Raw genomic sequence first — 14006 nt, 5'->3', positions numbered from 1 at the left:
TATTTGCTTGTACTGTATATTAATGCTTAGAATTATTAGGTTTTTTTTTTTTTTTTTTTACTTGCTGAGTACATATGATGAGACTGAATAAATCATGGTGTGACAAGATCACTCATATCCCACATGAAAGAAAGAGGAATATCTTTTATCTTCTCCTGATACACTTTGTCAAATCTCTCATTATGTGCCACAGTGAAGTAGTTCTTCCAGTCACCAACAGTTCCTGTTGAAGAGTTAAGCAAATATATCTAGTTATCTAGTCAATAACTAAATTCAACAGGTTAAAATTTAGAAATTTACTCAGTGGAAGAGATTAGTGACTGTATTCTGAAAGTTTATCTTCATATCATTGACATGTTTAAAACAGTTATAATTCTTACATGTATTAGATGATTTAGAAAATAAGACTATAATTTCACTGTAGGAATGATAAGATGGGTGGAAACACATTCAAGAGATACTGTGGTTTATAGGAGTCTTAAGAGACAGCGATAATCAACCCAAAACTGAACACAGATAAAGTATAATTATTAAGTTCACTATGAGTAAAAATACTTGTGATTATAAAATTAAGATTCTGTCATTATGTTTTCCAACACCTGTAACTTACTTCTGAGGAACACAGAAGATCTGAATCAGCAGCCCCCATTTACTTTTATTGTGTGGGAAAAAGGCTGTCAGTAACTACTGTGTCATCAGACTGGGTTAGAACAGCATGAGGGTGAGTACATGACGACAGAATCTCCATTTTCACGAGAATTTGATTCTGAGAGTGAACTTTATAATGAAACTTAATCTGTGTGCTTTAAAGAGTGAGTCGCAGTGAGATGTTATATACCTTTCCTTAGAAAGGCTCCCAGCTGGTGGTTCAGCAGGAGGCCCGGGACCTGCTGGTAATTGGCCTGAGGATTGTTCTTCATATTTCTGAAGGTACTGTGCTCAACAACATCATTCAGCTGCTGTGGTGTCAAGTCCATCCCCAAGAATGAAACGATCCTTTCAACCACTGGCCGCAAGTCCTGTAAGCATGCACTGTTGATAAGTTACGGTAACAATTCTGGACTGATCCTCCTACTCTGAGGTTAAGAAATGTACAGGTTAGTGGTCAAATGTTTCAAGATTTTTAATACAATATATATATATTTTTTTTATGGTTTTGAAAAAAAGCTCTTGACCAATGCTGCATTTATTTGACAAAAATAAAGTAAAAAAAAAAGTAAGGGTTGCTGCAGGTTTTATGATGGTAAATTTAAGTCTTATTCAGAGATTTTCAAGAAAATTTAAAGACAATTTAAGGAATAAACAAATAGAAACACTATGTCAATATGTTCTAATAGTAATTGTCAACAATTGTATTAGCAAAAGTTTTGAAAAAAGTTTGAAAATACAACAATTAATGAAATACTGTTGTTTTTATCAATATTATGAATAAGTTGTTTTTATATTATGTTTTCATTTTATTTAAGGTTTTAGTAATTTTGTTGTGTCTTGTCAGTTTCATTAGTTTTTTGTCTATATTATAGTCTATGTAATTTTTTTTCATTATTTCAGTTTGAATTTTAGTTATTACATCAAGATAAAACAAATGAAAATAAATGATACTTTGGCAACTAGCATAATATTTTATTTATTTATTTTTATTTTATTTCATTTATTTTATTTCAGGTAAGAAAAATATTTTTATTGGTTTTAGTTTTCAATTCCTTATAATACATAACTTGATATCTAAATTATCTGTATTCAGTAAATATTTGTATGGAAAAACAAGACAAAAATACGGAGGAACATAAATTTTTGCAGTGAACTCAACATTTGATGTCATGACTATAATTTTAAAACTTGAATTAAAAAAAACAACAACATTATTACAATTAAAAATACATGTTTTCTAATCAAATGTAATTTATTCCTGTGATGAAAACTTTTGAATCATCAGCAGCTGTTTTCAGTGTCACGTGATCCTTCAGAAATCATTCTAATACTCTGATTTGGTGCTCCGGAAATATTTATTGGAATCAGTTAAAAACAAACAAAACAGTTTTCACAAATAAACTACTTAGTATTTTGTGAAAACTGCATGTGATATGTTTTCAGGAATCTTCACCAAATAGGAAGTTCAAAGGAATTGTATTTAATTGAAACGCTGAATTATTGTATTTCTTTAAAAAATCTTACAAATCCCAAACTTTTAAACAGTAGAGTTTATCTTATTTATCAATAAAACAAGCAAACCAGTCAAACCTTGATCATCTCCTCATATGTAATGTACAAGAAGTTCATCTCGTCACTGTGGCAGCACCAGCTCTTGACATGCTCAAACCAGCAATTGCCAAAAACTGAAACAAATGATATTCCTTAAGGATTGTTGGGCAAACAATCGATTTGATAGAAACTGCAACTTAGATTAAAGAAAAGGTATTTTGTTTACCATTTCCTTCCAAGAATTTCTCAAAAAATGTATCAAAGTCTTTTGGGGTCTCCAGCATATTTGCAAATTTGTGAAAATGGAAGTAAGACACCAAAACATCCTTTGGATTTCTGGCCACATAGATGACCTATAAGTCATTAAGAAGTGTAAAGAGATCATGTAAACATTTGCAATAGACTGAAGAATTTGAAGGAGACTGGAAGACAAAGCAGCGGTCATAGTTATTCAGTCCATTGATAAGCCTTGATTATTTCACCAAAGCCATATAGATGCAGTGGCACCTTGATAAAAGTGATCTCACCTTGCCCTTCTTTTGTTTCAATCCAAGTGGCATAAATCTGTATGGTAGATGAGACACATGAATCCTAGGGGAAGGGGCAGAAACAAACTGTTTCTCAGACTCTAAAAGTTCCATCCATGGGATACGCTCAGAATTCAGCCGATCATTTGTTGCTGTAACATCTCCCTTGACCTCAATCAGTCTGAGGATTTGCTGCAACCAAACAGTGCCTGCCAAGACAATCAACAGAAGGAGGAACATGTTTACAAAGTCATTAATTAATCGCACACAGGATATTCATTAATATTACTAATCACTGAAGATTTTTCAATTGTGCCATACTCAATAAGCATGCATTTTTGAGATTACAGTATAAATTTAATGTTTTGAAGGTAGGCAGAATCCCATAAAAAACTGGATAATAGGTGTCTGACTGAGATAAAGATTATAGCAACACAAATAAAGTTGAGTAAACAGTACAATTTTCACAGCCAAAAACAGAAGAAATGTTACATATAAAGGTTATGTATGCTTTTTGACTATTGCACTTCTAGCAGTAGCATGTGGCTGCTATGTTCTCTCTCTTACCTGATTTGGGGTAAGTAATGACAAAGACATCAGAGTCTCGAATCTCGAAGTTATGAATTTGATCCACCACCTCAGGAGAGTGGATTCCAGATATCAAGTTGAAGCCCTTATGAATGACCAGCTTAAATTCAAGAGCCTCACAGCTGCTGTGATTGAAACCTTCTGAGAGACCAAAAGAGGTGTAAATAAAGATAGAATCAAATTTAAAACATTTGTTATACATCATATGTCACTGTCTAGGCTACATTCAGATATTCCCAAAGAGTATACTCACATACATTTAGCAAAAGAGATATTTACACAAATTAAACAGTTTACATTTAAAACCTAAAATCTCTTAAGTGAATTAAAAGTTCATAAATATATTCATTATACTGATATGATGTCCTATAGACTATATTAGCGCTTGTGGAACCTATTTAATCCCAAATCAAATATGTGAGCATGTGATACAGGTTAAACAGCATTAACTTATAGGCGTCAGTCACACAACGCATTTTTCTTGTTTTTTTTTTTTTTTTTTTTTTTAAACATTGGCTTGGTGGAAGTCAAATGTTTGACCTTTGCTCGTGCTTCTCATCTCTTGCAGCATATCACGCATGACACGACGTTCCGAAAGCGCGGTGTTCAAGTCCAACTTTTTAAACGCCTCGTAGCCGTTTCTTAATATGTGTTCTTGTCTGTACTTGTGTTCTTGTGAAACTTGTGTTCTTGTGAAACTTGTGTTCTTGTGAAACGTCATTAGTCGTCTCCCAAGTACTGTTCAAATTCAAAGTTCACATCTAGCCAAGTACAGTCCCCGGATTGTTCTTGCTGCGCCCCTTTGATCAAGGATGCATCCAGAGGCGACTTGTGCGAAAAAAGCTGAAATAATAGTTAAGGCTTTTGTTGCTATAATAACTATTTTGAAAAACTTGAGACAAAGTACATTTTTCTTGTTGAAGAATTTAAATTAATTGACTTTCTATTTTTGATCCAAACCAAAAATTATAGATTTAATCAAAACAAAAATTCTCATTTAAGAAATTTATTTTTATAGTTTTCATAGACAGAGAAAATTTTGTTTAGGGCAAGTTATTTATTTTTCATTGGCTCAAGTTAAAAAATATAGATGTGAAACCATTACCCTAAATTTTTTTTAATTGGATGAATGAAAAAAAAATTCAGTGTAATTTACAAGTTCACTAGCTAGGACCATGCCACAAACAAGCTATGAAACTGTTAGTTGAACAGAGAGTTGGGGAAGAGTAGAAAGAGGATGAAGGGGTCGAGGGAATGGGATGATGGTCAGGTTGATCAGGGCATCTAGAATTGATGGCTCAGCGAGACTCAGGGTGGGGGTTCCGTCTCTAGCATATATTTAGGCCGGACAATTAGGACCCCCCGATACAACCTGAAAGAAAGATAATGTTGGATAAGGTTGGCTGAATGGATGAGAAAGGGAGGGAAGGGTGGGTTCGAGAGAACGAGACTAGCAGTACGGTATAAGGTGACCCTATATATGGAGGTTTCAGGAAGTCAGGTGAATATTTGGGGTGTGCCCCTGCACCTGAACATCTGTTAACCAGTTAATTCCATTTAAATCTATATCAGTTGGTTTATTTTTCCGATTTGTTAAACTAGAAAATTAAGGAAAAAAAGCAAACAAATAAAGGAACATTCATGCAATTTTCTGTTTTATTTAATTCAATTCCAAATGTTAATTTAAAAACACAATAAAACATGAATTTTGTCTGAAAACATTTCCCCATAAAACATGAACAAAATAGTTTAACAAACTAACATAAAACAGTTTATCTCAGAATCACAACAAACGACATCAAAACTATATGTTTTTATTCCAAAATACTGGCAGTACTGAATTTTAGGTGCTGACTCACCTTTTCCGAGGTTGAGCATTACCTGCTGAATAAAATATAAAGTGCTTTTCAAACACTTAGTCCAGGTGCATGGCATAAATCAGTCTGAAAAAATGGACATAGTAGGCCTGAGATCAGTCAGTTCGTCCATTACAAAGTCTTCTTCCAAGATGATTCCCACTCTAGATGGGTTAGATGTAGACTGCTTAGATGTAAGAATGCTGAGGATTCTTACTGGTGTCTGTCTTGTCAGCTGCATCCTAACAGAGGAAGAAACAGATCGATAAAGACATTATCAAGTCAGTTTGATAATGCTGTTGTCAAAAACTCAAGATCATATGCTGCATTCACACCATGTTCTACTTAGAGCTGGTTATGTCCTTGGACCGGGAACTGTGCGTTTCTATGGCAACACTATCGATGCCTAAATTAATCTGCAGAAGTCAGGTACAGTCACGTGATACAAGTAGAAGCTCTCAGAAAATTTCCAGATTACAGATGATAATTATGTGTTCTACAAGGACATGAATTCTTTTTCTAAATTCTTGTAATTATGGCAAATCTTGAATCCTGCAATTATGGCAAATACAATATGGGATGAATGCACTTATACAGTATGTACCTGGTTTAGTGTAAAAATGGGTGGTGATGTGGGTGATGTCAGGCTTGTCGTTGACAACTTTTCTGTGAAAATCAAACATTAAAGTTACAGTTTTATAAGGGCATCTGTCTTAAGGGTTACATTTAGTGCATTGTGCCAGTCAATAAAGTGATCCTCCTAAGAACAGGTCTCAGTTAACCCACATGACATACAGCTGATCTGGAGTTCTGCTGTGAGGTGGCATAAGTGTACATGTAATGCATAAAGTAATTTAAATGTATGTACATGCCTGATGTGAACAACGACATTATTTCATTCTTGTATAACTTCCATGTTTGAACATAGAGACTGAGTTTTCACAGACAGGGCTTAGCTTAAGCCAGGACTAGGCCTTATTGGTTAAATACGGATATTTAAATAACTTCTATAAAAATGCTTTAAGAACTTTACTGGTGTGCATCTTGATACACGACAATGGCACTGACATATTTTAAGATGTGCCGGTACAAGATATTTTCAGTCAAGACAGCTTGAACATGCATTTTAGTCTGAAACTTGTCTGTGAAACCGGGGGATAATGTTTATATAACATTAGCTGTGCTCTCTTTTCACAGTTATGAGGGCCATACTTAACATTACACTTCCAAAGCATCTCTTCCATTTCTTCTTCCTTCAAAACCAAGATAGTCATTAAGAGGGCTCTGAACCTAGATAAAACAGAAGTATATTAATCAGTTTTTGTATTTATACCGTTAATTACTTTGAACTTACTCTTTTAAACAACAGCCATGTATATTAAACGTGGTCGTTAAATTATTGCACTCACCATATTAGCGCCACCATCGTCTCTCCTCCGCTGCAGTCGTGGTTGCTGTATGAGTAAAATTAACTTACACTCCTCATAAACAACACTGAGTGAAAAAGAAAAAGGCGAAAATAATCTCAGTCGATCTTGCTGGTCCGGTGTTCAAGTGCAGTTTTGTCCACTGCAGGCATGTGAGAAAACTAGTTAACTTAGCTAACGGATGAGAAATGTCCCGTTGTTTAGACAAACAAGAATTTTGCTTGATGTCCGATTTTGGACTTGCGTCGTCTAAATCTTGTGCTCAGAGTGAGCAAGTTCAAGATGGTAATAGTAAAGTCCATTCTGTCTCAGATCCAATCCGAGGATTGTTTTGTAACCATCAATTTAAAGGATGCATACTTTCACATCCAGATCAGGAAGTTCCTCAGGTTTGCTTTTGAGGTTAAGGCTTACCAATTTTGTGTTCTTCCGTTCTTTGGCTCCTCGAACGTTTACAAAATGTATGGACGCAGCTCTGGCCCCGTTGCGGCTCCAAGGCATCAGAATTTTGAACTACCTGGATGATTGGCTAATATTAGCTCAGTCTCAGGATCAGGCACTGACACATCGATATTTGGTACTCAATCATCTGAGGAGCCTAGTGTTATGGACGAACCTACGAAAGCGTGTCCTGCTGCCGTGTCAGCAAACAACATTTTTGGGGGTGGACTTGGATTCTTGCGTGATGCAGGCACGTCTGTCTCCCGCATGTTTACAGTCAATACAGACCTGCCTAAGTCAGTTCAAGACAGGGCGCCTAGTACGCGTGGGCTTGTGTCTCAGACCGTTGGGTCTGATGCCAGCAGCATCCCTTGTAGTTCAGCTGGGCCTGCTCCACATGCGACCGTTTCAGTGGTGGACCAAGAGCCAAAACATTTCACCTCATTGTCCTCCACTTCGCAGAATTACGGTGACACGCAAGGGCTTCCATGCTCTAAGCCCATGGAGGAGACCCCAGTTCCTTCAAGAAGGAGTCCAGCTGGGGACGTTGTGTGATCAATATGGATGCGTCCCTTATGGGTTGGGGGGTGGTCCATCAAAGGGTGCATCGTGGCTGGCACATAATTCATTTGGAGATGCTAGCAGTCTTTCTGGCTCTCAAACTGTTTTTACCTCAGTTGAGGGGTTGTCATGTGTTAGTCAGGATGGACAGCACAATGTTTCATACCTCAATCCAGTGTTTCCCACAGCCTCCCCCGCCCCCATATATACACATATATGCAAATTCATTTTCTGTCAGCAGGAGGCGCTTTAAGAGCGGGAGAGATACAGGAATCTCCGGTAACGGCTGCAAAGCAGCGCTGAGCTCACAAACACTGCCTTATCAAGCATTACATGCAAAATGAAATGAAAATTAAATCGAAAATTTTCTAAATACAGTCAGTTTCCTTCTGAAATACAGTGATATAAAAACACCCGCATCGGTTTTTTGATTTTATAACGTGCAGTGCTCATGTTTATTCAATGAAGTCAAAGGCTTTTGGAAAATCTATTTGTGGCGGTCAGTTTTGATATTGTGGCGGCCCGCCACAAATAAATCAATGTGTGGGAAACCCTGCAATCGCCAAGGAGGATTACATTCCTGCCCCCTGTGCAGGCTGGTGAGGCGTGTTCTTCTTTGGGCTCACACAATGCTCCTGTTGATCAGAGCAGTCCATGTCCCAGGTCGCCTGAACTCAGGAGTGGACTTGCTCTCGAGATAGAGTCTGGAGGATGAAGAATGGAGATTGCACCCCCAGGTGGTGGATCTCATATGGCAGAGGTTCAGCCGAGCAGAAGTGGACTTGTTTGCTTCGTGCATGACTATGCACTGCCCACTTTGGTTTTCCCTGTCTCCCCAGTCGCCTCTAGGTCTAGATGCTCTGGCCCACGACCAATTTTAAAGTCTTAAGTTAAAGGTTAAAGTCTTTTTGCGACCTAGGCCTGATTATGTTCCTTAGGTCGCTTCGACTCTGTTTCGTAAGTGGTCTTGGAGGCCTTCTCCCCTGCTGATGTGGGGTCAGATAGTCTGTGTCTCTGCCCAGTGAGGGCACTTAGGATCTATGTCGACCCCACAGCTCAGTGGTGTGGATCTGATTAGTTGTTTGTGTGTTTTGGTGGTAAGAGCAGAGGTTCTCATGTCACCAAACAGCGAATGTCACACTGGATAGTGGAGGCAATTTTTCTGGCCTATGATGGGCGTGGCTTGACTCTGCCTCTAGGGGTGTGTGCTCATTCTACAAGAGCAGTGGCTTATGCCGCGTTCCAGGCAACCTGTAACCCGTGTTTTTCCAATGTTCTAGCCATGAAAGTGCACTGGAACGGCAGTCAAACCCGTGACTTCCCACCCGTGAACTCGTACTAGATCGATGTACTCCCAGTTCCGAGCTCTGACGTCACATAGCCCGCAAAACAACAATGGCAGCCCTTATGGATAATATTGCCTATGGATGCAGTGTTTATGCAAGTGGTACATGCTGAAAAATAGATTTTAGGACAATATAACGTTGCAATAAAATTGATAATCTAGCTACAATTCCTTGTGCTCAGGAAGTTTGGCGTGACTTGACTGGAACGCTATAAAGTCGTGAGTCGTGGTTTGAAGTCGTGACTTACGGGCTCAAAAACCTGCCTGGAACGCAGCATTATTCTCAGGCCTTCTTCAAAGGGTCCTCAATGGAAGATGTTTGTGCTGCGGCAGGATGGTCCTCTCCTAGCACCTTCATCAAGTTCTACAGTCTGGATGTGAGATTGGCTCCTGGCTGCCTTATTCGCTTGAGCAGACATTTTTTTTTTATTTGGCCAATAAATTTGTGTGATGGTATAAGGGCTTCAGATATTCGTCACACAAAGGTGTTCCCATAGCGATGACGTCATCGGAGCATCTTCTTCCCTATTTAGGGAACCAAGGTTACATATGTAACCGAGATGTTATCCTTACAGAGAATAAGAAGTAACCATGGGAACGGATAGAGTATCCTGCTAATAAGATAGTGCCTTCCCGAAATGCAACGCGGAGTGAAAAGATTGTGACTTAACTCTTCATTCTCTATTCAGAACGTTAAGTAAAGAGAACGCAAAGAAGGGAAAAAAATTAATATAAACTAATATAAAAATATAACCAATAATAATAGTCCAATAATAATAATAATAATAATAATAATAATAATACAGAAATATTACGGGGAAAAGACGATCAGTTAATGGACTTACAAGATTGCAGGATGGATAAAATTGTTTTCTTGTAGGCCTATTTTATATTATGCACTTTATGTAACATTTAATCATGATAAACTTCATTTGAATGCTGGCTATGTAATACGTAATACAACCCGGTAGCCAAGGCCAATGCTTAATATAATCATTCAATAATGTAATAATTTCTATAATAAATAATACAATAATTTCTTAATTAAAATAAAATATTAATGAATCCATCTATGATAATCCCGGGTTGCTATGGTCACGCAGGTTTGTTTACGCTTTAAAAAAATATGTCGTTACCTCAACATAAGAAGTCGTGGACACGAGAAATGGATGTTGTTCCCTCAACATAGCATCTGGAGTCCACGACATAAGAATGTCGTAACTATGTCGTGGCCACGACAAAACTAAGTGAACCGTAAATGTCACTTTAGGGCACCGTACATTCAGGGGCAAACTCCGTTTGAAAATACAACAGTTCATTCTTAGTTAATTTTAGATCAGTTCTATTTAATAGTAACAGACGCAACTCCAATATGTAATTGCTTAAAATAACATTTACTAAGATTAATAAATAATTTAGAGTTAATTGTTATTTTTAATGTGGTTAACCCCAGCCGGCATTCCATCCGTGAAACAACGTCAGGTACCATGGTTGAATCAACGTTATATTACCTTTCGATTTTGCAAACTGGATCAACGTTGATATTGTGACGTTATTTCACCGTTGAAATCACGACGCTGTTTCACCGTTTTATCTTTATCATTGGTGAATTATGGTCGTTCTGTAGACGTTGGATTAACGTTGAATTAGGTGTTGATTTTGCAAAGTGAATCAACATTGATAACACGACGTTGTTTCACCGTCGTACCTTTCACACTGGGTAAATACACAGCTGTTAGAGCCTAATTTGCATTTAGATCAACACTATACATTGTTGTTGTTTCACCGTAGTTTACTGGCAGCAATGGTTTTACAATCAACTTCAATAAACTACCACATACTCAAAATTGTAAAACAGCAGTTTTATTTTGGAAAGATACTGTATAAAACAAATGAAAATAATCCCAAACTTTATTTTGTAGTGCATGGATGTATTGTTAAAAACCTGTAGAAGAACAATCCAAATACAATAATATTTAAATGTTTTTATGTAATAATATGCATATTTTGTGTTGCACTTGCAAGAGAAACCCTTGTACTTTTATGACTGAAACCAGTTGATCTTTTATTTTGGTGGAAAACTGTAGTTTCTGTGAAAACATGTTTTACTAATGTGTCTCATTACAAGAGATGGGTACATTTGTGCAGTGAAAATGTGTTGAACAGTTTGACAATGGAACCTGCAACCAGGGGCGCCGTAAGGGGAGGGCAGGTTAGGACAATTCCAAGGGCCCAGCGTTAGAGGATACGTCCCCTCCACTCTCTCCCACTTGTGCGCTTTCTGTACTGTCCTGTATAAACAAAACACCAAAAATAAATCCTCATAAAATATCAACTTTGATATTGTGAAATATATTTAACTGAAAACTGAAGGCAAAACAAATCACGCAATATTTTCACTTTACAGTTCAATAACAAGTGGGGTTGGAAACAAAGTGCACAACACTATTCATTAAACACTTATTTAATGTATTCAGATGAAAGTTTACAATATTAACAAATTATTCACAAGCAGTGTTTTCAGAGCCCCCAGTTACACTGTTTTAATCAGAACCCTAGCTATACAGTGTATTTAGTATAACAAGTCAAATCAAATTTAGTACATTTTTATTAAACTAAGTAAAATCACAACCTGTCACAAAAGGTCAATGAATCTGTACAAGAAGTGACAGTGCAATGTAGCAGATGAACAATTTCTTACCAATGTGCCAATAATAAACTTGATCCTTGATGACTCTACAATGGGAAAGAAGAAATGGTTTACTGAAAAGTTCTTAAAAAGCAGGATTTCATTTTATACCATTTCTTTAAACCAGTGGTTCTCAAACTTTTTATACCAAGTACCACTTCAGAAAATATTTGGCTCTCTAAGTACGTTACCACCATAATGACCACATTAAGGCCTAACTATTCAGCTAACGTTACAGCTCTGTAGTTCAAAAATGAAGCAGTTTTATTCCTAATAAGATTATTTATTGTTGTCAGCCACTTTAACATTGTAAATACACAGTTTGAACATAACATACAGGTAAATTAAAAACTTAAACATTAAATTAAAATGTGTTATAACAAAAGTTGCATAACTGTACTTAAATATATATATATATATATATATATATATATATATATATATATATATATATATATATATATATATATATATATATATATATATATATATATATATATAAACTTACTCAAAGATTAAATTAAAATGTATAAAGATTAAATTTAGTGATTCCTCAGCGTACCACTAGAGAGAGCCTGACACTTTGAGAACCACTGCTTTAAACAATCCTAATTCATTTTTAAATTCATTTTATTAATTCATTATTGTACCGACATTTGCAATTATATATTTCAGAAAACACGAACGCAGTATGTTATGTTTGAGACTATTATAAGATTTATATATATATATATATATATATATATATATATATATATATATATATATATATATATATATATATATATATATATATATATATATATATAACACCTAATGCATGGGATTAATATCAAGAAAATCTGGAAAAATCTCTAAAAGACAGACATTAACACATAACTTACCAGCAACACAACAACATCAGCATCCAACTTGAGCATCTGTGATAAAGCAATACAAAAATACACACACAGGTATTTATCTTCTATAGGTAATGTCCTTTACCCATTTGTAAACTCTGGTAATGTTATACTTTACTATTTTGGAAAGATAATAAAGATAGCGATTTTCTTACCTCATTTTACCAGGACCTCGCAGAACACATCTGACCCTTCTTGTGTTCACGTTACAGTTTTTGTTCTCCATTGACATGTCACGACTCAAATTCGCTCAAAATAAAAAAAAATTAACAGGCAAATATTAAATAATTCGGGACCGACCGAGCAGTTAACGAGCAGCAGCTCACGGTCTGCCGACTCACTCACAGAAAAACGGTAATAACGGTCATATTTTTAAATTTAGAAAGGCACGAATTGTTTAATTGTCCAGTTTCCTGGAAGACAGCCAGAATAACCAATCACGATCAAAGCAATAAAGTAAAACAACCAATGGGAATTGTTTCAGCATGATAACGCAGCGAAATGATGATAATATTTAACATATACCTAATAGGTATCATGATTAAAATATTGTAAAATGCTATTAAAATAATAATAATAATCTTAAATAATTTAATATAAATAATTTAAAAGGCAGACATTTATTTTGTATGCTGTTGAAGACATTAAGTTGATTCAACATACAGATCTTATTAAAAATAAATTAATGTTGATTTACATGTGTTTTTGTTAACCTTTCTCAACCATTTAGCATTAAACATTTTTCAACGTTGTTTCAACGTTAAAACAACAACAACTGACCTTATTTCAACCATATTTCAACATTGAAGGTCGGTCATGTGCCGGCTGGTTAACCTTAAGAAACTAAACCTTATTGTAAACTCTGAGGAAGAAATCATGTAATGTAAAAAAAAAAAAAAATGTCTTTATCCATATAGAATAAAATGCCATTTTTGTGGCAATGTTTGTGATGAGAAAATAATTTGTGAGAGAATTCTGGTTCTCCATGGTAATTTTTTGTACATTAACCATAATGTGTGTTAGTGTTAGGGTTAGTCGTTAACTGTAGTGTGCTGCCTTCCTGGTTAGTTCAGCAATGTGGTTTACTTACCTTCCATCTCTGTCTCTCTCTCTCTCTCCTCTGGAGTGACCGTGAGATTCCTGTCCTTCCTGTGACTTGCAGGTTGTCTGCCCTGATTAAATCAGGAGTTGTATTTTAACACATTTGGTCAGAAAGCAGAGAAAGGGGGAAGCATTTGTAAACAGTGGCGTAGTCAGAATTGTCTTTTTGGGCGGGGCCGAGCAAAAGTGAGAGGGCACTAGGCTAACTAACGGACGGAGTCCAGTGGCACAGCTCAAATCCGCCGCCCCCAACCGCAAACTCAATGGTCGGTGGGTGGTGGGGGCTGGCTGGTTATGTCGCAATATTGTAAATATTTATTTTAAACCAGGAAGGCAAGCCAGTGGATATCACACAAGCTACGTGCAAACT

At 36.2% G+C, this 14006-nt stretch overlaps 1 protein-coding gene and 1 long non-coding RNA gene across 4 annotated transcripts; both read right to left on the bottom strand.

Annotated features, from left to right (window-relative positions):
- Window positions 1-19: 19 nt before the first annotated feature.
- LOC109106103 (amine sulfotransferase-like) lies at window positions 20-13832 on the bottom strand. 3 transcript variants are annotated; one of them, XM_042741282.1, is made up of 7 exons: window positions 13626-13832; window positions 3297-3455; window positions 2730-2938; window positions 2429-2555; window positions 2242-2336; window positions 839-1019; window positions 20-223 (listed from the first exon to the last, which is right to left on the bottom strand). In XM_042741282.1, exons 1-7 carry the CDS (start codon window positions 13630-13632, stop codon window positions 93-95), a joined length of 909 nt encoding a protein of 302 aa, XP_042597216.1. In that variant the 5' UTR covers window positions 13633-13832; the 3' UTR covers window positions 20-92. The 3 variants fall into 3 exon arrangements, with proteins under 3 accessions (XP_042597216.1, XP_042597215.1, XP_018974968.1); XM_042741281.1 differs by having other exon boundaries at window positions 3297-3458; window positions 13626-13828; XM_019119423.2 differs by lacking the exon at window positions 13626-13832 and adding an exon at window positions 3858-4315 and having other exon boundaries at window positions 3297-3458.
- Window positions 10995-13618, bottom strand: LOC122140001. Its single transcript, XR_006156725.1, has 3 exons — window positions 12521-13618; window positions 11649-11683; window positions 10995-11238 (listed from the first exon to the last, which is right to left on the bottom strand). It is a non-coding gene; the product is annotated as an uncharacterized LOC122140001 (long non-coding RNA).
- Window positions 13833-14006: the final 174 nt, after the last annotated feature.

The sequence above is a fragment of the Cyprinus carpio genome, chromosome B16 (genome assembly GCF_018340385.1).
Source record: "Cyprinus carpio isolate SPL01 chromosome B16, ASM1834038v1, whole genome shotgun sequence".
NCBI lineage: Eukaryota > Metazoa > Chordata > Actinopteri > Cypriniformes > Cyprinidae > Cyprinus > Cyprinus carpio.
The sequence above is the reverse complement of the archived record's forward strand: the minus strand, read 5'-3'. Positions and strand labels throughout refer to the sequence as shown.